Here is a 24,457-nt window from a genome sequence, read left to right on the forward strand (position 1 = left end):
TAGCTGTGATAAAAATGAAAATACTTGGCAAGTAGGTAATACTCAAATATTTCAATTTATTTAAAAGTAATCCAAGGTAAAGTAAACTTACCATGTTTGGCTTCAGTGCAGAGATCTGTCAGTAGTAGGTTCTCTACCAAACGTCCATTTTTCATTGCAACTTTTCAGGTACATCTATTAGAAAAAGACTGTGCTTACATTCTGATTCATATGTCAGTTTGTAAAATTTAATTTTAACAGAATTATCACCCTCTTAATTAATTATTAATTATTTTTCTATACTGGTAAAACAAAGTTTGCCTAAAGCATTGAAATGATTACTCTTCTTATAAGAGTAATGACTAACAAAATGACTGTTCTCCAAAGAAGGAAAACTGTTAGTAATTGGTTCATGCTTCAAGAAGGAAGGTGGTTGTGCTAAAATCAGATGTGTGTATATACGACATGGCTCATTTTCTGCATCCACCTTTCTGCTTCAGAGCAAATTTTCCAAAGTGCTGCTCCAACAAATTTTAACGGAAGTCAGTGGGAGATCTTGGTGTGAAACTTAACACTTGTGAAAATCAGGTCCAAATTTATATAATCAGCTGAAATTAATCATCCTATGCCATTACTAGAATTTATGTGTGAGTAGTACTGCTTTAATAAATCTAAATTGTGTGTGTGTGTGTGTGTGTGTGTGTGTGTGTGTGAGAGAGAGAGAAATGGGCTTATACACCTTGTGATGTTTTGTTGTTAAAAACCAACAGGTCCTAGATAAAAAACAAATGGATAATAATCTTCCTGTTTGTTCACTGTGTCAGCATGTATCTCATACTCTGCAGCAGATAGGAAGATGAATAGTTCTATCCCTCAGGTGATCAGTAGTGCAATATAATGCTGTCTATATATCACCTTGAAATGCATAAGATTTTGCCTTCAGTTGTTGAGATATATTACATTCAGATCAAATTTCTTCTACAATATTTTCATATGTAATGAAGTACATATACTGTAGTACTGTCTCAATCGCATCCAAGGCAGGAATCCGTGGAACATACTCTAGAGGCAGTTGTCGTGACTTTTCTTGATTATATAAAAGCTCTTCAGTCTTTTAATAATCAAAATAATGCCTAGCTCGTATATAATACTTTTAGGCATTTTTCTATTCATACTAGATAAATAACTTATTTGAGAAATGCACTTTTTAATCTTTTTGGTTCAGGATGATCCCACCTCCCCTAATATACTATGACTTTGGTTCCACAATTTAATTCATTGCCTTATTACCTTAAGTGGGGAAGTTCATGGGATGTGTTACTTCTGAAAAGTTATCAAGGATACCTAGAAATGCTTATAACCTTGAACAATTGTATACCATACCGACTTGTGTTCCAATGAAGTTGCTGGCCCATCCTCTGGAAGAAAGATTCTTCCATTATCATAACAGTAGGAAAGGTAGCCTCTGAGATGTTCTTTCCTTCATCCCGTCAGGTTTTTGTAGTTTGCTCCACAATGAGGGTAGTCTGTAGCGAAGCATGTTGGTGACCCATTCCCAAAGCGTTAAGTAAAAGGGAAAAGACCCTACCTTCTCCACAAAGATTATATGTAAAATAATGGACCCTCCCAATAGATTATGAAAGTAGTGCTGGAAAAAGCAGCTGATGCAATAATTAGGTGAGTTATTGAACTCCTATGCACATTATCTCATTTTGCCTTTGAACTGTGAACAAAGTAGGTGTAACCAGAGATTTAGTAACTACCAGTACTGACTAAGTGTTTATGCAGTTGCATGCCAGTATGAAAATATCAAATTGAGCCTTTTATCAGGCAATTAAAAAAATTAGGAAGTGTAACAGAGCTGGGCAATGTCAAACTATACTTCATCATTTCTTGTTTATATTTATAATCTGGATTCTTGTTGATCTCTTGACTCGGGTGTATTTTATATTCACCTATGGCCAGCAATGCTTTGTGCTGTTGCCAAATAGTTAAAATATAGTTTGTGTAGCTGACATTTGCAAAGCTGTATTACATCTTGACCTTTGCTTGAAGTATTTTGACATAAAAAGGAAGCTTTACTAATGTTACTGACAGTAAAGACATGGGAGGGGGGGAGAAACAACAAAGCAGAACTGTGTAGCATTACAAAATGGCAGTGTAGTTTTAAATGTAGCACCTAGATTCTGTGATGGGGTAGTCTGCCATCAAGGACAGTAACTCTTACTAGTCAGCCCACCATACAACCTGACATGACCCTTTGAGGGTTTGAAAGGTCCAGTAGGAAGATATCGAGAGACTTAAGGGGGACAGGCATAGGGTGGAAGCAGCCCCAGGAATGAATAGTGCTTGGAGAGGGAATCTTGTTATTGTACCTTTAAGAGCATGGAACCAGGGATCCTGCAGATTGGGCAGGACAAGTCTCCCCTCTCACCCAACCAGTTGGGAAGAAGGTGGGGGAAGGGGAACAGTGTGAAGGCTGCCTGGTCCTTCACTACAGGGCAGACACTGTTGAACCCTCCAGAGTGGAAAGCTAACTGGAAAGGATGTTCAGCTGAAGGGAATTGGTAAAAACCTTGCAGCTAACTTAAGACATACAGCCTAGCTCCAGGAAGAGGTCTGGAGGGGGAACTCTGGCTTGAAGGAGGATAAAACTAATTAACCTAAGGCCTGAGGCATAACCGTAGTTTCAGAGAGAGAGCTAAGAGGGAAAGTCCCGCTTGAAGGAGGGTAGGACTGACTAACCTGAGCCAAAAAGGCCCGAGGCATAACCCTAGCCCCAGGAAGAGGGTTGAGGGGGAACTTCTGCTTGAATCAGGGACAAGACCAATTACCCTAAGGAAGGAAGCCATCTCCAGAGATAGAGCTGAGGGAGGGCTCCTGTTTGGAAGAGGAGGAGACCTAGCTTGTGACTGTATGGAACATAACTCTCAGCCCTAGAGGGAGAGGATGAAGGGAGGGAATCCTGTTTAAAGGAGGGATAAGACAGACTACCCTAAGGTGAGAATCAGCCCAGCTTTAGGAAGATGGCCTTGCGGGGGAGAGCTCCTGCTCGGAGGAGGAGGATTGACTAGTCCCAGGCAAAAGATAGAGGAGTTACTGGTCACAACCCAACTAAGAGAACCCCTGCAACACGAGATAAGACACGATTCCAGAGCCCCAGTCAGCCTGACTGTCAAGAAGGAATTTAATTATTTTCACCTTTAAAATGTTTATGAAATAATCAGACCTTAGGAAGATTCTGCTATTTTGCTGTGTAAAGATCTATATTTTGATTTAAAGATTTATTATTAGGATCAATTTAATATAGAACTCAACATATCACATTAGACATACATGGACTTAAAACGAGCAGTGCTTTTTCTGAACTCCGAAGAGCTACTTTCATGCCATCAGCTTTTTTGGTGCAGATTGTAAATTAAGATAAGAACATTATTGAAAAAATCTGCTTTAGAATCTTACAACAATTAGACCCTAAACCTGCAGTTGACTTCTGTGCAGTTCTGTACAAATGCTGGGGCATTTCTGTGGAGCACTCGTTGCAGAAACATAGCCTCAGTGTGGCTTTGTGTCCTACAAAATGGCTATCCTGACCATTCATGTGGATTCTTCAGTGCAGTTTTGGTCATGGCTTGACAAAGCATGTTGGATGGATATTGGAAACTAAACTTACAGGATTACGTTGCAGGAACCAAGACTAGTACCTTTTCATGGTTCGTTCTTTGTAGGTTCAGTGCTTTGTAGTTCTTTTGGGACATTCATGTGCTTTGACTAAGATAAGCTAAAACTGGTATCTGGATTTAATTTCATTATCATTGTGTCACATGAAGTTTTATACCAGTAATGATGTATGCTAATCCTTTCCCAGACACTTACTTTTCATGTTCTGTATGATGGGTTTATGTACAGTTTACACAGAAATGAGGTAAAATGGATAATGCTCATTATTTGCCTTCCCCTCTTTTTAACTTAGCTTGGACACCTCACTCTGGAAGACTATCAGATCTGGAGCGTGAAGAGTGCTCTTGCCAATGAATTTTTAAATCTACTTTTTCAGGTACATTTAGTGCAAATTTAAACCATAACAATATGGTAATTAACTCATCAGCTTTTCTTTTTGCAGTCACATAGTACAGCATCAGCATTTGTGTCAACTCACGTACAGCTTTGTCTATTTGAATAAAGTGTGGTTTTTGTATGCATGCATTACCTTGACTGAATGATGCTGTACTTGCTTATTATTCACTTAAGTGTGAGATGCCTGGAGCACAGGCTGTTAAAAATGGAGTACACGGTACATAAAATGGAAAGAAATTTAACGTGTAACAGTAGTTACATTCCCCATTAGAAGTGGTGATGTTCCAAATCTTCCCTAAGAAAGTGATGCAGGAAATGAGAGAGGCTGCTCTCCTGCAGCTTACAGTCCTTTTTTTTTGCCATGTTCTGTAGACAGTATCTAAGCAGTCTTTTATTGATGTATAGCTATTAATAGTGCACAGAAAGATATCATCACATCACATCCCTTTCACAATGCAGGTAAACCTGGAATTCAGAAGCTTGGGATCAAATGTGTATTGAATTTTTAAAATCCAATTCAGGCCTAATCTCAAAAACTTAGCACAGCCACATTTCAAGGTTGGCTCATCTTGTGTAAAATGTAAACCCCAAAGATTGTTTTCCTCTTTGTCGTTTATTCCTTGCCTGTTTTCCACTGAACTTTTTGTCCTTAGAGGTGGATAAAGAAGTTACCTTCCCTGATGGAACTCTGAGGAATTGCCCTAATTCACCTCCCTATAAGGCCCCACATAGCCACCATTCTTCTATCTGAAAAAAACTTGTATGGGGCTCCATTCTGAGTTTATCAGTGTAGTTCCTTAATCAGCTGCATGGTCAGAGGCATGTTCCTTCCCAAAGGGGCTGAGTGTGTGGATGCAGTTATCGTGGGTGCAGCAAAGAAAAAGATAAGATTTCAGATTCCTCCCAAGCCCTAGGCTACTGAGCCAGCCCTTTCTTCAAGATCTCTTATGTATGTATTCATTCCAAAGCAACTTTAAATTTTATTGTGATGATACTTCTGCCAAAATTTGGGTGGGGGTGGAAGTGTTGCAATCTCCATTTTTGGAAGCCATCAAATGTATTCATTGGTAAACAGAATTAAATCTAGGACGATTGTTTTCTAAATAAATGTTGTAGCGTTAGCTACAGTACATTTTCTCTCTTTCTTGCATGTTGTAATCTCCTCAGGATCAGATGTCTTTATTTTTATGGCCTGAATAGCACTAACACACTGTCAATGCTTAACTAATAACTAATACATATATGTGTATATCAGAGCTCAAATGAATAACTATTGGCAATCTAAGCATTCTCCAGTGGTGGGCTAGTTGTTGTGTTTGTTCTTCAGTAAGTGTTAAGAACTCTCATTCTGATAATGATATTTTTAGTTGAGTTTTCATGCCTCCTCGTGTTCTCTTCGTGAATCCACTATAAGTAGGACCCCCAAGCTCTTACTGTCTAAGCAGCAATCTCCAGACCAGCATGCTCACTGCACAAGACATTAGAAGGGGACGAGGACACTAATTCTGCCACTGATGTATTTGTGCAGTCACTTAACTTCTTTGTGCCTCAGGTCCCCATCTGTAAAATGGTGATAATGCTTACCAGCCTTAGTGAAGACCTTGGGCTGTACAAATGGAAAGTGCTATGAAAGTGTGAAGTATTTGTTATTTATTTAGTCTTCATTACTTTAAATCAAGCCTTTCAACAAATTGGTTTGATAACAGCAGGAGTGGCTTATTTGAAGAAGTTGATGCTAGTACACTATAGCATTAGTTTAAAAAAAAAAAACAAAACCTAACATCAGAGCCAGCTGTGTTCTAGTTGTTGGGAAATCTGTCACTTCCCAGCAGCTAATGGCCTTTCTTTTGTTCAGATTATTAGAATACCAGCTCTCACACTGTAATATCAATTTAAATCAGTTGCTCCACCAATCGTTAGACATCTCCAGCTGAGTTTCAAATGGATAGCTTCAAAAGAGACATGAAAAGAGGCTATAAAACATGTAATGAGGAGCAACCAATCTGGAAACTGGCTCAAAGACTAAACAGTCTATTGGGGAGGACCCACTCCTCCCCCCACTCTGGGGAAAGGAGGACTCGGGTGGTCTCTTTCCCCATGTGTTATTGGGGAGCAACTGCAGAGAGGTTCCAACCTATAGGAGCAGGTCCAGAAGTAGCCAAATCAGGGACTGGGAGGAAAAGGGGTAAAATGGGGTCCAGCTATAGCCATCCCTCCCCTAGCACACACATGGATGCAGACGGAACCTTCCGCTCTGGGGAAACTAACTGCCAGGTCCTTCCCCGGGCCAGGTGGCCTGGTGGGAGGCTGAACTGCAGAGAGGAACCTTTTCCCCCACCCTGTTCCTGCACTCGACTTCCCTTCAGTGTTCTCTCTTGTTTCACTTTTCTTTCCACTTCAGGCCACCTCAAAAATAATAATAGTGGAACTAACCTGAAGTTTCAAATTGTTCATTCTGCTGTGGGTTCTACCACTTTCCCCCATCCTGTCTCTTGTCTGTTTTAGACTGCAAGGTCTTGGGGGCAGGGATTGTCTTTTACTGTGTGTAGCCAGTGCCACGCACTGGGGCTCCATTCTTGGTTCATTCTTAGATATTACTGTAATACATACAATTACATTAATTTCATGTGAAATACATTATTAATAGACAAATTAATTTTGATAATACTATATTGGTATTGAAACTGATTTACTTTCTCTCTGATTCTTTTCTCTTTCCTCCCTCGTAACATGATGGCCAGGATTCTTCTGTTGAGCAACCCAGTTAGCAGGTGTTAAAACTCTGTTGTAAGATGCTGTGTTTGTAACCAATGCAGCTAGCTTACGCTAGGGAAGATAATCAGGGAGATGGGATTGATTCATAGATGAAAGGGAGCTCTAGGAATATCAATGTTTCTACAGGGAATCCTTAAATGTGGACAAGCTTAGATAGATCTTTGTTATTGACGTGCACATGTAGTGGGATAAACTGCAGACAGCGTGAACTTTCTTTGGAGCAGGGTGGCCACCCCTTTGTTGTTTTATAGGAGAGTCTAAAGCCCTAACCAGTCCCTGGGCTGGGAATTGGAGACATGGATTCTAATTCTGGCTCTCACTGAATGGCCTTTGGCAAGTCCTCAGTTTCCTCACGTGCAAAATAGAGGTAATGATATTTGCCCTCCTTTTAAAGCACTTTCAGATCAGCAGAGGAGAAGACCTATAAAAGTACTAAGCTAAATACTGTATTACCCAGCTGTCTTCTTTTCCTTTGTCGGGAGTTGGGTCGGATTCGTTTATTAAAATTGGTTACAGTTTAGGGGTAAATGTTATTGTAGTTGATGACTGGAACCTCCGTGTTTTTTCTTGTGTAGAGTAAGTTCAAGAGAGAGACCTTTTTTTAAAAAAAAATTATTTTTTTTTTTGTTAACCCTTCCTTTTTCTTTCTCCTTTGGGCATCTAAGTTGGGGCTTACCTTCGGCTAAATAGTACAAACAGGATGATGTGAGTTTTAGTAACTTGCTTGGCTAAAACCACAAAAAGAATACACTTGGCTCTGAATGTTGTGTTCATTTGAAATCATCTATCACCATCCAAATGCTGTTTCTGAAAGAGGTCTCTGTGTGGAAGATGCCCTTATTACTACTTACCTACTGTTGCATTGACAGTCTTACATCTTCATGGTTTGATTTGCCTCCCTTTCTCTCTCTGTAGGTTTGCCATATAGTTTTGGGTTTAAGACCTGCTACCCCAGAAGAAGAAGGACAAATTATTAGGTATGCATTTTATTGAAAAAATTGTTTTAATAAGTTTCCATCATTTTAGTAGTTGGCTTTTTTTCTTCAACTGTCATGTTTCAAGTAATGTCTTTGATTGTATTGTTTTCTTAATTCTTGTCTGTAGGGGTTGGTTAGAACGGGAAAGCAGATATGGTCTCCAGCCAGGGCACAACTGGTTTCTCATCGCAATGCAATGGTGGCAGCAATGGAAAGAATATGTCAAATATGTAAGTTTGGCAGTAGTTCACGTTAACACAGTGAGATTTCAACATTTTGATGTTCCATTTGTGCATGTGTTGATAAAACAGGAAAGGAAGAGCAAAATGATTGCTTAATCAATTAACCAATGAGTAAATAAAAAAGAATGCTAGAAATTAAATATCCCTCATCCATTTCAGGATACAAATTGATTTAGAGAATCGCTGTTGCATACTAAACTTTTCACTAAGATCCCATTGGGCTGTCGTACTTATTCTGCATTTTCTTTCCCATCGTTGCAGCTTTTTAAGATAGTTTTTCCAGTAAGAGTCCTCTTGCCAATATACAGCCTCCTTGTTCTGTCTGATTTATTTGGTAATATCACAACCCAGTTAGCTTTTAACATAACCAATTATAATAATGGATGTGATTTTTTGTGTGTGTGTCACAAATAATGCATTGTGCCTTTTCTGAATGAACTCAGGGGGAGTTTGATTATGATTTGATTTATATACAAATATGCTGATAAGTAGCAATGATGGAAAAGGAGAAGTAGCCAAAGTACATGGTGGGTTTTTTTTTAAAAGGTATGTTACCAAAACCTCTTGAAAGTGAATTGAAGTGAGGCTATGTTCCTTGAAGTCTTTACCATAAAAGCGTGCAAATGAGAACATCTTTGCCAGCTTGATACACATGTGGGGGGAAAAAAATCTATTTAAGACTTGTTTGAGACCAGAATAAAAATAATTCGCAGTTCACTCAACCACAAATGGAGAAAACTAAGTGAAATAAGTTGCTTCTCAGAAGAGGAAGTAATATTAATAGTTAGAAGAGGGTGTCTTATAAATAAAAATGTGACTTGCTTTATAAATGTAAAGATTAGAAAGTGTGCACTGTTAATTAGTGATTTAATACAGTTGTTGCTCATACATGACAAGCTGGAGAAATGTGGACTTAATGGATGTTTTGGCTTGCTTGACACGCTGAGTAATTTGATCCTTGCTATAGTGTGATTTATTCAAAAGCATGTAGGGTTTCATACTTAATACCTTGCTTAACTCCAGCACTTGTGAGATTCTCTGTACAACATAGTGGCTTACAGGCATGTGTACTCTGCTGCCATGTAAAGAAAATATTAAAGAACTACACAGGGCTCTACAGATACATACAAGAGGATTCTGTCAAGGGCACTGTTATTCAGTTGAACATACTACTTTTTATGCTAATTTGCCTTTATTCGATGATGATGATGCTATAAAACAAGCCAAGAATTTGCAAGTAAATCTTGTTCAGATGCAACTTTAAATGGGTCTCCCCTTTTTTCACTCTTGCAGTAATGCAGTAGTGTCCATTGCATACATTTTCTTTTTGTTGAGGATGTAAGGACATTCCATGGCTCTCTTAAGCTCTGATTATTTCCCATTTTTAATTCTGCTTTCCAACCTCTGGAGATTTCCTCTGGTGGCTATTATTGTTCTAAACTCAATGGGACTCTTTTCAAACCTTGTCAATACCTTTTTCTTAAGTGGGTAAATGTGTTGCTTTTGGATGACAGGAGGTCTCTCCTGCACCTTGCCCCAGGGGTGAGCCAGATTGCCTTTTCAGTGCTGTTTCTCCAAAGAGGAAGACCAGGAATCCAACCTTTTAGTGAAGCAGCGTTTTGTAATGTCCATGGTTTAAGTTTTAGCCTAACTCTAATGCAGACAAGTAAGGAACGAAGTTAAATTTTCCTGACAATTTTCTTTAGTTGCCTAGGTTAGTAGGAGAGCATTTTGCAGCTGGGGCTGAGGCGTAGTGAACTTCATATTTTGAAACTGTTACCGAGAATTAAAATTAAGTCCATATTTTTTTTTTCTTGTAACGATTGCTTTTTACCACAGAGTAGGGAAGTTGTACTAAAGGAAAATTTAACATACATTAAAACAACTCCATTTGCAACCTTTCCAGAAATCTAATTGAAACATAAAGTGATTTGTATTGAACAAGTATCAGTCAAAATCTACAGTTAAATTAGTGTAGGCTCAGAGTGCATCCATTATAGAGCCATAAAACTATGGGCTTGTCCTAGTTTTCCATGGCTGCTAATTGAAACACTATACCATAGTAACCTACTTGTTTTTCCTATCCAAATTTCTCCATTATGGTCTCAAAATAGTTCTAATTTGTTCCTTCACTAGTTGCTTTTTCCCAGCCTCTTGTGATATTAAAGTATAATTGAAATTATTAAAATCTGAACTGAACCTTCAAAATGGAAAACATCTGAAGACAGCAGTGGTTAGGAAGCTCACCTGAGATGGGGACGAGCTTGGATTCAAACAGAGTAGGAACTTGAACCTGGGTTTCCCACATCCCAGATGCGTGTCCTAATCCCTGAGCTATGGCCGGTCTCTCCTTTTTATAGAAAACTTAGAAAGGTTTATGTTGTGTCCCAGTGTGGAATAGGAAAATGTATTCACCTCGAAAACATTGACAGGAAAAGAAAATAGTTTCCTGCCCAGCTGTAGGTGTGAGGAAAGTGTGCATAACTTATGCCATGCCTGCTTAGCCCGATGGACTTAGCTGTTCACTTTCAGAAGCCCTACATTTATTCACAGACTTAATTGAAGTTAACTTTTCATTGCTGTTCAGAGCTTTTAACAATCCAAGTCCCCCAACCCACCCAATAGAGATGACTTCTACAACCAATTATCAATTAGATGATCTTAAAATGTTTATAGCAGATAACTGTAGCTGCTTATAAACATACCATTTCCAGGTTCTTAGACAGAACAAAGCAGTCTTATCTGTTTTATAGTTGTCTGTAACATGCATCAGTATAGTATATAAATACTTATTTCGGTGATTTGGATGGTGAATAACTCTGTTATCCTCATGGTGTAGATGGGAAAATATCTTTTTATAGAACATTTTGAGATCCTTAAAAGTAATGTTGGTACAATGTATGCTGGTGTATTAACTCTGTATATGAGTGATTTTAAATTTCCAGTTTTATGTTGGCCAATAGTTCACCTTTTTCTCTTTCTCTAACAATTACAGGATGCTAACCCTGTTGTGATAGAACCTTCATCTGTCTTGAGTGGAGGTAAGAATTCACTCGTAGCTGCTGCAATCCATACATCAGAACAGAGAGAAGACAAAACAGGAGGTGTAAATTACTTTTCTGTCACAGAAGAAAAGTTTTCAGATAATATTTCTACTGCATCAGAAGCCTCAGAGACTACTACCAGCAGTAAGCATAAAATCTTGTTCCCATAGAGGTTTAATCCAGGATGGGTCTCGAGGGATCTAAATATTACATGGGTTCCTCCAGACTAAAAGGTAGCGAGACTGGAGTTAAAAAAATGAGCTGTGTATGCACTGTTGGTGTCATAGTGCATTTGAGTCTGGTTGGTAGGTAAGAGGACAGGATTACTTAAATAACACATTTCTCCCTATATGCTATTAATTATTCTCAACATTGTTTTCATCATCATCCCATCATTGTAACTTTCCAAAATAATGTTTTCCGTTTCCCATAAAGTTCTGTCTGTCATCATGCAATGATCTGCCCTCAGATCACTTTCCCTGTGAAGGCGAAAGGTGCAGAAAAAGACTGAGGCATTAAAAATATAGGACAATATATGTCTTAATTTTAGGTTCTGTAGGAACTGAAATAATTTAAGTAACAGAAGTCCCTGTAGCAATATCATAACAATACGTCTCCCAGCTAAAGTACAAATCTCCAGAGTTAGGATAAGCCTTTGTCTATCTTGAACGAAATCTTTTCAGACTAGTGCAACCCTGTGCCATCTCCCAAGCCAAACTGACTCTTTAAAAGCCCAGGCAAGCTGTATAGCCTCAACTCCTCCCCCCCACTCCTTAACTCCAGCCAATCGAACAATCACTCAAAGTGATGCTCCACTCTTGCTTTTTTAGGGGCCATCTCAGAGTTACCTATTGTCCTCTCCTTTCTCCCCACTTCAGTGCTACCAATCCAGCTGCAGAAAATTTCTGCCATCTTGTTGGTAGCAAAATTTTGACAGAATTTGAGACAGATTTTCTTTCTTGAAAGCTAACTGACTTTTATTTGCAAAAAGAACAGGAGGACTTGTGGCACCTTAGATACGAACCAATTTATTCGAGCATAAGCTTTCATGGGCTACAGCCCACTTCATCAGATGCATAGAATGGAACATGCAGTAAGAAGATATATATACATACAGAGAACTTGAAAAGGTGGAAGTTGCCATACCAGGTCTAAGAGGCTAATTAATTAAGATGAGCTGTTATCAGCAGGAGGAAAAAAACTTTTGTAGTGATAATCAAGATGGCCCATTTCAGACAGTTGACAAGAAGGTGTGAGGATACTTAACATGGGGAAATAGATTAAATTTTATTTGGCATTCAAGAGTAGGATGGTTACATATACTGTGTTCCCTGGACCAGAACAAGCCATCTTTTTTCCTCATGCTGGAGCCACCCACAGCTCTGTGTTTCACAGTTAATAAAGCCAACTGCTTGCTTCTGATTATGAGCCCAGAAGCCAGGCCTCATTATTTCTGTATTGCATTATTCAGCCAATAGGTGGTTCTGTATGTAGATAGGCACTTGCCTTGTCTGGTGCCAAGAATGTAACAGCATTACTGTGCATGTCTCTGTTCCTGTTACTCTTTATGAACAGGGATAAATTGTGAAACCTAGATATCAGTTACCATATACACAGCTAGGTAACAGCATACCTGAGCTGCCGGCTACTGTGCCCAGAAACTGGTATTTGTATACCCAAATATTAATTTGGGAATACAGTTATCTTACACTCCAGTCCCCATTTTCAGATGCAGATGCATGTTTTGTGCTCTGTTATCTGGACCCATTTATATATCTTTGTTGCAACTCAAGTACTATTTGAGGGGAAACTTTCGCCACAGTCTTAACACAGAAGTTTATCCTTATTTTCTAATTGATGTGCTCATGTTTATGGAATGTAACTTAAACTAAAATTTGAGACACATGACTCATTTCTTCTACAGGTTTTCTTTACTCCAGTACTCCAGCAGCCGATATGTGTTTTGCTAGGCAGCATAACACTTCGGACAATAATAATCAGTGTTTACTTGGATCCAGTGGAAATATATTGCTACAACTTAATCCACAAAGACCAGGAGCTATTGATAACCAACCACTTGTAACACAAGAACCAGTGAAGGTAAATGTGACTGACCTATGGAAATTCAGGAAAATGTTTGATAAATCTTTATCCCAATTGTCTAACTGAAAAAACTTAATTTATTATTTAGATAATCAAGCAACAGGACAAAACTAGCTCTCAATTGTCACTTAATTTCTAGTTTAATATTACTTGGCACAATTTTGTTGGCCACAAAACAAAAAATTGAGTATGATCTACCATTTGCAGTGTAGTAATCAGTGTTCAGACTTTTACTACAGAAATTATTTTGCTATTTATTTAAAAGGCCACTGTGAAGTAGTTTCCAGGAGGAAAAAGTTACAGCTGTGTTTAAGTGGCTTTCCAAAATATAGTAAAACAGGTGGAAATGTTTTCATGAAAATAACATTTTAACAATTATATTGAAAACACTTTTGTATTTAAACATATCCTTGCAGCATTATCAACCCAAACATAATGCTGTTGTACTTGTGCACGTGAAACAGAAAGTACAAATGGAGTATAAATTGAAAATTAAACTGACTAGTCTAGTTTCACTGTTCAGGTTGGGTGAAATGCAAACAGTTAACAGTATAAATGTTGAAACATAAATAATAATAACCTGATGGTGGTAGTAAAGAAATGGGGGAAAATAGGAATTTTATCTTGTCCCTTTTAGAGAAGTATTTAATAGTAAAAATTAAACATAATTGTTAAATTAAATACTTTCTTCCAGTATGAAAGACAGGTAGTAATTGCCACTTGCTAGCATATTTAAAAATTAAAACATGTTCTAGAATTCATGAGCTGAAATCTTTGCAACTGTGGGCTATTTTCTCCATTTAAGTCCTGTCACCACCCTTTTTTGTTTGAAGGCTGCATCATTAACCCTGGAAGGCGGACGATTAAAACGATCTCCACATCTGGTTGAAGGGAGGGATTATAAAATGGTACCAGAACCAGTATGGAGAGCCCTTTACCATTGGTTTGGGGCAAACCTGGCATTACCTAGACCAGTAAGTAATGAATATAGCCACTGTTTATTTGGGACAGACTCTGGAGTCATGTATGCTAATAATCCTTTGTGCCTAAACATCCACTTATCGATCTTCTCCTCTGGGGCAAGTCTCACAATGTCAATTGGTTAACGAAAGGTTTCAGAGTTAATCTGAAGTGTTATTCCCTCTAGATTTTCTCTGCATTTCAACCTTGCTTCTGTCAGCCAATCTGTGGCTATAATTATCTTTCCATAAGTTATTTCAAGGGGGTGTGAAATGGGAGATGGGTGTAAGCTGTTCTCACTCCAAAGGTCCACCTACCTTCTCTACATGATCCATGTTGTCTACAGTTAGGTCTCCTGGGGATGTTTTATATTGCTGCAGCATCCAAAAAAATCCTAATTGGAGTTAGGAGGCTCCACTGTGCTAGGCACTGTAAAATGCATGGGAACACATGGCCCCTGTCTTGAAGAATTTGTAATCCTTGTTAGCCAGCCAATGCAAAAAAAACCTATTTTTTAGATAGCACCTGCCCCAAAGAGCTACTGTTTTGTGTGTTACAGAGTCTGACTCTGAATTCTCACGGGAGCCATTTGGTGCTGGGGCAATATAAATAATGCTTTGTATTTTGAACAGATCCTGTACCCGGTGTTCACTCCCAGGTCTTTTATATTTCTTTTGTGCCATGTTAACTGCTAACATTGTAGAAGTTGCTTTGTTCCATTAATGATTATTCTTACAGAACAATGATTGCCTATTTCTTTTAAATTAACAACCACTGAAAATTTTACTTGTCCTAATTCTTCCTCTTCCTAATGTTCAAGCCCAATCGTTCTTCCATCAAGCCTGATAGCATAGCCGTTTCTCAGCAAAGACTTGATAGCGGAGGGCTGTAGTGAGCTTTCACATTACTTAGTCAGTTACCTTTACAAACATACTATAGTATGATTATTAAGAAGCATTATAAATAATTAAACCGAAGATACTCTTTCTCCAGATGAAAGCAACAAAGTTTCTTATATGAATTGGTGTCATGATGAATCAGTGCTCATGGAATTCTTACTGCATATGTTCACTTACTAACTTGCCGTAAAAAGTTAGTTAGTAATGGGTCTCTTACTCTGCAAGGTGCTCCTGTTTTTTTTTAATGTTTTCCAAATGTAATCTTAAACTGACGGGAGGGTAAAGATGTATTTGTAAATATCAGTGGCATTTACGATATTCAAACATGGCAGTTTCTAAACAATTTAAATTCTGCCTTGTATCTTAAGGTCACTTTTACTTTCAAATGTAGATAGGGACATAGGGACAGGAAGGGACCTCCTGGGACCTCAAGTCCAGCCCCATGCTATCAAAAACTGCCTACTATAGGTAGAATTGAGTATAAATGGGTTATGTTGACGTCTCTTGTTATCCTACTGAGTGATTTCTTAGCCATAGTTACACAGCCAGAGTATTTCTGAAACAAAAGTGAATAATGAGGATATTTTACTGTTAAAATATACAATTGTCTCACAAGTCTCCTTTAGCTACTGCACAGTAAATATATATAGCGTTACAAAATGACTTTTAACAGGTCATACTGTTAGAGCTGTATTATGCAGTTTAACTATGGCATACATAAATTATTAATCAGAATGTATCAAAAACTAACTAAACAAGATCAAGAAAAATTAAGCGAGATTTATTAATTCGAAGGAATTTGAAACTTTCTTAAAATTCTGTTGACATTACAGGTTCCTTACAGTGATCTTTAAGTCAGTTCTAGTCAGACACATGGGCTATACTTCGGTAGATCAATTTAAGGGGAAGGGTTTCAAAGCCAAGTGCTCAACTGTCAGTGAAACTAAAGCTAAAAGCATTGGAAAGGGCATTGTGTTGCTGTAGTTCCTCTTTTGTAGAAGGCATAAAATTGACACCACGCCCATGGAGTTAGAAGTTGTACAAGAGCAGAGATGCGAACCTGTCTCCTGCCCAAATTCCATCGTTCTGTGAAGTTCACATCTAAAAATCTGCCCTCCCACTTCTGTTGGATGGACTGTTTGTCACTACAGGTTCTGAACTCTTGCGTAAAATTGCTGTGCATTGCTTAACCGGTACTAGGTTTTGCCACAGAGATGACTGTATTTCGTGGGTGACATGAATCCTGTGTAGCACTGGAGCCTTAAAGTGGCACCTGTCCTTCAAGAAGCTTTCTTTTATAGGAACTCAGTATTGCTCACCCTGCTGGTCAGATAGAATCTTATAATTCAAGGACTGTGTATAGCGTACAATTGATTTAGTGAACTTTATAGCATTTGCGGGTCCATTTAGATGAAAGCAACTAGGTACAATAATCCTCGGTATTTTAAATGTTTTGTTTCTGACCAGATTTTTAAACTGTTTTCTTTCAGGATGTTTTGTTTAAATACTCAGTGTTATGGCTGGTGAGAAGGGTTGGTTGTAAGAGTTTATAGAGTTGTCTGATCTATAATGGTAGCAGTTATTTTACAGTACAACCATACTGACTTCTGTTGTCCTCCTTGCACATGATCTCCATGGAAACAAACACCTCTCGTAGTTTAGAAATGGCCTCAGCATTTTACACACAACACAAACGAACGTACTTGAGCAATGTTAGAAGAGATGTCTGTCACGGTTTCAGGGTAACTGCACCTGCACTCCCCCTCAGTGGTTGCTTGAGGGCGCCCACTTAAAGGTTTCCAGCTCCCAGCCATCACCTCTCTTGTGCAGAGACCCTCATCTCACTTCCTCCTGTCCAGGTGTTCTTTAAGGCTGCACAGTTCCCTGCCTACGCTGTGATATCCCCAGCAAGCCAGAATTTCTAAAAGGCCAGCATATGTGGTTTGCTCTCTCAAGAAGCTGTGATCAGTGTATTGCTTGCAGTTACAAGTTAACACACTGCTTCTAACCAAGCACATTTATTCTTAAGTTGAAAACATATTAAAACAATAAAAGAACCTACACACATGCGAAAAAGCTTCAGCAGAGGTCACCCCCAGAGCTCATCTCAGGCTCTGGTTGGTGACAGTTCTTCAAAACCGACAACTGGATTTTTCAAGTTCCTAACTGTCTCAGATTCAGAGCCAGAACCCAAGCTGGTCAGTTCACCTGTTTCTTTGTATCGCTTGAGCCTTTGATCTCATCTGTAGGAAACTGGTAATCAGCAGACAGTGACCCGGTTCTCAGGGAGTAGCTTCCAAAGGCTGGGTTTTTGCATTAACCTCCCCAGGAAATTAACTGAAGACATATTGTCCCAAAAGTCCATTCTTATCTGGTACATTTTCAGTATGGTACTTTGATCTCCCAGGCCTCTGCCCCCTACAGAGGTTCATTTTGGGACTTCCTGAAGACTCAGAAGGGAAGTCTCTGAAATTTTCTTTAAATGTCTTCATTAGGTGATCAAAAACAGCAAAACTGGCGTCGCTGAGCTAGAGTTATTTCCTCGCTATCTGCTCTTTCTGAGACAGCAACCTGCCACTCGAACACAGCAATCAAACATCTGGGTGAATATGGGTATGATGAGCCTGAGAATGTTTCCCCATCATTTACCTAGAGGTAACGTAAGAATGCAGCAAGAACACAACTGCGCAGTTTCTAAAAAAGCGAGACCCAGGTCAATAAAAGCTTGCTGCCACTGTGCTTATACATCTTTTAATCGATTGTAAAGCAGAATGAGTGACTGGTAAAACTTAAAGCTCTTTTATCAAGATCTTGTACAAAGAGGAGAGACTAGGGGCATTTTCAGTTTTTAAGTGAGTTCACTTGCGTAGTTATTAAACACATTTCAGATTGGTGATGTGAGAGTGAGGAAATGAGCACTGCTTAAAACAAACAGTTGGGGAAGACAATCTTATTTTCCTTGTCTGCAATCTGTGTAGTTATAGAATATTTATATCTGAATTTATTTTAGGTAGTCCCCTAACATACAATACTACATTGTAATAAATCAGCGGTGTTCATCCAGCTGCTGGTTCACACTTAACAGTGAATTGAGTGGTTCTGAGTTAACCAGTTAATTAGTCTCGAACACTCATATTTAATACTTGATAAGAAGTGATAGGGCAAGTGAAATATGAAGTCTTTTACTTGATACAGTTTGCAAACAAAGGCTGCATTTGTGCAAGAGGATGAAAATACATACAGGTAAGATTAGTGGAAAATCTAGATTTCAGCTAACACCCCATAATTGCAATCTCTATTCTCATTTTAAGCTTACTCTGGTCCTGGACCCTAAGTGTGTAGGCCTTTAGTTTCATACTATTTTACAGACAGGTTGAGAAGGCATGATAGAGGTCTGATTTTCAATTATCAGGTTTGTATACGCAATTGCATACCTAACTCCTACAGTTTGTGTCCGAGCAAATCTCCAGTGTTGGCATGCCGCGTGGCAGGAGACGCACAAATTGAGATTTGCATGCACATGTGTATTCGTGCATGTACAAATGCCAGCAGAACTGATCACTGGAAATCAGAACCTGGAAGGACATTGACCTTTTCGTCAGCGTCTATTTAAAACTCATGCAGATGCTCGATTTTTCACTGCTTTGACAAATCCTGCAAAATATGGTAATGTTACAATCCCAAAATTATTGTATAATTAGTGGCTGCCTGCTTGATCAAGTTGCGCTATAGAAACCGCCTAGTATCCAAAAACATTTTTTACTACTTAATTTTATATAATGGAAACTGCTTTGTTTGGTACCTAAACATTTCTAATTCAAATACATTGGTTCTTCTGATATGCCAAATTTAATCTTGATTTGGAATTATTTTGCTCTGCACTAATTATTTGTTGAATCAAATATTAATCTTTGAATTTTTTCAAATATGCTTTCTTGCTGTAATCTTACAACTAATCCTCTCATCTTTAATTGCAGAGAATGCTTTTTTGTGTTTTTAAAAAATTGTAGTCCTTTGCTTGGTATTTTACGGTAAAACAGATGCTTTGCTGATTTATAAAATGATTGTGATTTAGTTTTGCTCTTCGGTGCCGTAGTGTGTAGTGGCATTCCGTATCATAATGCTGTATATTGGGTTCTTTTAATCTTCTTACAACTGAACTGTAACTATACTGCTCCTTCGGTTTATTTAAAGTAATGCAGCTGTTCGGTCAGGGTGTGCACTGAAGGAAAAACGTTTTAATTTTAAACTGGAAAAAGCCCCAGAAAAATAGAAAAAGGTCACATTGGTCTCATTTTTTCAAACCCAATATTTGCAAGTACATTATCCGAAGATGAGCTACATATATTGAATCCTGCCAATAATGACATTTTTGACTTGACAAAGTCAGTTTAGTTTTGCAGACATATCTGAGTGAATCTTGAGAAACTGTGTTGAATTCCTAGGCCATCTTCCCAAAATGTGTTATGTAGCCCGTGTCTGTGAGAGAGTAATCCTGTTCTGAGCTTCCAGACTGATTTAATCTTCACAAATCAACATTCATCTCCGTAGAAGAGGTGCAGTGAAGTGCTGCTTCCCAAAAAGAACAGTGAAACTGATTTTTTCACATTTTTCCTTTACATATAACATGCTTTCTAAGAGTAGGTTTCATGAAGGAATTTTTTTTAGTTTAATTAGAAAACAAAAGAAAACCTCTACCTCTTGCCTTCCATATCTTGTCTTCTAAAGAAACAGATCAGATCAGTTTTGCTACTTCATAGTATGGTGGTAATTGCTGTAGTATAGTTTGTAAAAGTAATGAAGACTTGCCGAGGACAGCCTCTCTAGAATGCCCTGCTATTAGCAAGCAGGGAGGGAGGGTTGCTGCTTATGGTAATATGGTAATGGAAGTTAGCAAAGTTATACTGGGTGTTTGTGTGGCAAGTTGACCAAGGGTTAAGATTTATTAAGATTGCAATATGGCCCGTATTAACACCATAACATAAGTAGCTCTGTGTACTCCTTTTTCACAAAATGCATTTATTTGAATGTGTATATTGTAGAATAACCTTATTAAACTCATCTGCCTGTTGCTGAATGTACAGATGTGTGTTATGAACATCTTGGCCTTTTTCTTGTGATTGTGACACAGGGAATGTACCTTCTCCCAGTGCTCCTTTAAAACGAGTGTTGGCTTATACAGGCTGCTTTAGTCGAATGCAGACTATTAAAGAGATACATGAATATCTGTCCCAGAGGCTACGTATAAAAGAGGAGGATATGCGGCTGTGGTTATACAATAGTGAGGTAACTTAACCTTTAAGGACTTTAAATGCTGTGTATATCTTCACTCTTCAGAAAACTGCTAAACACACAAATTCAGAGATGCATGTGCTGTAGCTGCTATTTACACACTTTGGTCTGAAAATTTTGGGCCAGAATGGTTGTGACACTAAAGACTTTGACCAACCACCTGCATGTTAGTTTTCATATGTGCTCCCAGCTGTGAAATTGGAATCTTTAGATTTGCTTGGTGAAGAATGTGGCAAATTTTTCTTTGTAAGACTGATGTTAATTTACATATATCCTGGTTTTCTTTCTGATGTGATTACAACTCAGCCCTCTTCTGTTGAATTTTTAGAGCTAATTTGTAGCATCATAGCACCCACTTTAAAGGTAGATTAAAAAATGTGTTTCCTTCAGTGCGGCCTGTTACATGTAGGCTGTCAGTTTCAATATGTCAGCAGCCGTCCAGGAACCATTCTTTCTTCATGTGTTTACATTTTAAATTATTTTAATATACAAAGCAAAATATACACAAGTGTCGATAGTAAAGGGAAATTACTGCCTTGTAGAACGTTGCTGTTAGAATATGTCAGTGAAGAATTACAATAGTTCAGTGGTTCTCAAACTTTAGCACTGGTGACCCCTTTCACATAGCAAGCCTCTGAGTGCGACCCCCACCCCTTATAAATTAAAAACACTTTTTTATATATTTAACACCATTATAAATGCTGGAGGCAAAGCGGGTTTGGGGTTGAGGCTATCAGTTCACAACCCTCCATGTAATAGCCTTGTGACCCCTTGAGGGATCCCGACCTGCAGTTTGAGAACCCCTGGAATAGTTGATGTGATGAGGAACATGGTTTGCCCTGATCTACAGTGTCTGCAAATTTATTGTAACCATCATGTCAGGGAGCTCAATTCTTCACAGCTGTGTCCAAACATATTGAAGTTTTATAATGTAGAAAAGTCCACACTGGCCATTTGCACTAGAACTGTGTCTCCCCAAATGAAAGCACTACAATTGCTTTCATAGGAAGTGATGTTAGATATGGAGATCCTCATGTAGCTGTATGCTTATGAGGAAAAGAAGAAACCATGACAGTCACCATAAGAAATGTTGTCCCATGAAATTAACTACTATGCCTAATGGTGTATACAGCATTTCTGCACTGATATTTATTAATTTTTTATTTATTCTGATTGGAGAGAAGTACCTTCATTAGTTTTTGTGTAGTATTTGTCCATTAACTTAAAACTGTGGACTAGGCAGAAGAATAGAATTGTTTCTTTGGCGAAAAGTGGCTGTTTGTCACTTGGTATCTCAAGTGAGTGTCTGAAAAAGGCATTATTTGTGGGCTTATTGCCAGTTGCCACATTTCACATAGCAATCAAGCCAACCCAAAATTTGGAGACTACCATTTAAAAAAAGAGAACTCCTTTTTTTCCTGAATAACATCCTAAATGTTTAATCTGCTTATGTGGCTTTTCTACAGATTTCACTGGAAAAAATAAAAGCAGACCAAAACCAAATGTGCGTCATGCTGGTCCTATTTTGTAAATCACAGATAACTAACGAAGATAAAAATAGAGGGGGAGTCAGAATGTAATAGATTAATATTTCTTTGCTTAAACAGCATAATATAATAGCTCATATTCAAAAGAAAAAAGATTTTCCTAAATAAGAGACTGTATAAGTCAATGCTGCCAGAGTGTATCCTTAGAATTTACCTACACACCTATTTACTTACTGCGGGGAAAGCTGACAGGTGCCTGAGGGAAAGTCGACAGAGCACGTGGTTCGGACATCCCTTAGGAGAGGATCTATAAATGGAGATTCCCTATGTCCTAATAAGGAGGAGAGGATGGAAGATGATAAAACTTCTGAGACCACATATTGAAGTCAAATCAGCTCTAGGAAGCCAGTGAATAGTTACTGTAGAGGAAGATTTTGAAAAGTGCTGAAAGGATTTAAGAGCACTGGGGCCATTCATGGTCAATGATGTTCTCTTAAATCCCATAGGCATTTGTGAAAAACACATATGATTACAACTTGGAATTTGAAATAATTTACCTTAGCTAGATATCGTTGTTTCCTGCTTTGCTTTTTCATAGGCCATGTTGTTTTTGCCTATGTCTCTTAAAACCTACTCTTGATTATGAATTAGCTAGTGTTTCATCCAATATGCCACGATCCTCATTATAAGGAAAAACCATACATACCTTTTAAGTTTTATCTAAAAAGCCAGTGGATACTTTTGGAGATGCAAGTAAGTAGCTCTGTTTAATTAACGTATGCAAGTAGGGAGCTGGTAACCAATGTATGTCCTGAAATGACTAATACTCTTTGAGTCCTGTTACTTTAAGATTAAAATTTAAAATAGCTTCTGAATTTTTTTAAAAACAAGAAATAAACAGTAATTTTTTCTTTGCAGAACTATCTTACTCTTCTGGATGATGAGGATCATATGTTAGAATACCTGAAAATCCAAGATGAGCAGCACTTAGTAATAGAAGGTATAAAAATGGATAATGAAGATTTATTAGTTTCTGCATTAAGATCAACAGATATATTTTAGACATATGTAATTTTTCTATGTCAAACATATGCCGTGCTTTGGGAACAAAACTTATACATCCCTTATATAATTATTGGTTTACAAAGAAAATCTCAGGAACGGTCCACAATGCTTACAGTACTAATTAAGAGCAAAGCAGCCTCTCCAACACCACCTCCTCCTGAAAAAACACAGAAAAGCTTTTATTTACAAAGGTTTGCAAGAATGCACTCTGTGATACTTCAACATATTTAGAAAGCAGCAGATCATGAAATGGCACTGCATGTTTCAGTCCCTAATGGGTGAGGTTTTAAACTTTTTGGGGGCAGGCATCGTGTCGTCTTCTGTCTTTCAAAAGCACCTGGCACGTTTTGGGTGTCAAGCTGTCTGGGGTGGCTCACGAACGTGTATGCCAGACTCCGGGCTGACTGTTACAAACGAAGGCACAAACCCCAATTTTTAGATTTCACTGACCAAGTATGAAGTGTGAGCTCCACAAGCACTTTAACAACCTTAATATGGAGTCACAGACGGTCTCCTTGGGTACTCTGGTCTAACTTGCCACCCAGATGCCTGCTTTTGTGATAGATAGTCCCTTACACCAAAAATCAAAACAATATTCCAGTTACACCCAGTCTCAACGGACTAGTCACTTACCCCGGGTCAGTTGTACCTTAGATCTCTCACCAAAGATTGTAACCAATCCTGTAGTAAACTAACTAAAGATTTATGAACTAGAAAAAGGAAATGAGTTATTTACAAGATAAAAGCAGGTGAGCGTACACACAAATGAGTTAGTCTTGGGTTTCAAAAGGTAATAGAAGCTACTGTAATGTGCAAGCTCTAGATGTCCTTTAGGACTAAATCAAGCTAGGCAGCTTGGGAAATCTCTTGCTTATGCTTAGAAATACTGCCTTCTTCAAGTTCCAGCCAGCCTGTGATGACCATTGCTTTTTGACAGGGATTTTCATTTCCTTTCCCCCACATTTCAAGCTGTGATGGGATGAGTGTTTGTGCATGTCCCCGCTTCATGGGTGTGGGGAGAGCAATCAACAGTCTTTTGTCCATTGATGTTCCACAATGGTTTGCCTGGTGTCCATAGACCACCTTTTTGTTGGGCAGGAGATAACACCTCTTGTTATTAATTAGTATTTCACACCTGGTAATGCTTCTGTCCTGACTGTGGGAGTTTCCAGTTTCTTTGCAGACACTTTTATAGTTACAGAACAAACACTTAAATATCACCTTATAACATGGGATACAAATACTATAAGTGAGATTAATGCATCTCAAGCATTTCATAAAGTCCAAACACTAAAAACATCTCCAAAACTAATTCCTGTTTTAACAATACTAACAAACAGGTGAGCCAGACTGGTTTCCAGCTATGCATTTTCAACCTTTAGTAAGGCCTTGGGGCATTGGCATGAGCTGGCACCTGGTCTGCCAGCATCACACTAACCACTACTGGAAACAGCAGTTAAAAAGGAGTGGACCTTTGTCAATGGCAGAAAGGTATATAGATTTGTGACCTTTCAGCTAACTTAATGCCAGACTTTTGAGCTTCCCCCTTACATTTGG

The 24,457-nt window shown here is 38.4% G+C and overlaps 1 protein-coding gene across 4 annotated transcripts in view; it reads left to right on the forward strand.

Moving 5' to 3' along the window:
• The window catches only part of USP32 (ubiquitin specific peptidase 32), a 153,092-nt gene that overhangs the window by 100,348 nt on the left and 28,287 nt on the right, over positions 1-24,457 (forward strand). The window contains exons 10-18 of one of the 4 annotated variants that reach the window (XM_084650999.1): positions 3,953-4,036; positions 7,747-7,808; positions 7,936-8,038; positions 11,046-11,238; positions 13,019-13,194; positions 14,031-14,171; positions 17,552-17,711; positions 20,188-20,342; positions 22,754-22,835. In XM_084650999.1, the coding sequence (XP_084507125.1) occupies positions 3,953-4,036; positions 7,747-7,808; positions 7,936-8,038; positions 11,046-11,238; positions 13,019-13,194; positions 14,031-14,171; positions 17,552-17,711; positions 20,188-20,342; positions 22,754-22,835 (1,156 nt within the window). The remainder of the gene's footprint in view (positions 1-3,952; positions 4,037-7,746; positions 7,809-7,935; positions 8,039-11,045; positions 11,239-13,018; positions 13,195-14,030; positions 14,172-17,551; positions 17,712-20,187; positions 20,343-22,753; positions 22,836-24,457) is intronic. The other 3 variants (XM_084651000.1, XM_084651001.1, XM_084651002.1) reach the window with 3 other exon arrangements.

The sequence above is a fragment of the Lepidochelys olivacea genome (assembly GCF_965140295.1).
Source record: "Lepidochelys olivacea isolate rLepOli2 genome assembly, chromosome: 17".
NCBI lineage: Eukaryota > Metazoa > Chordata > Testudines > Cheloniidae > Lepidochelys > Lepidochelys olivacea.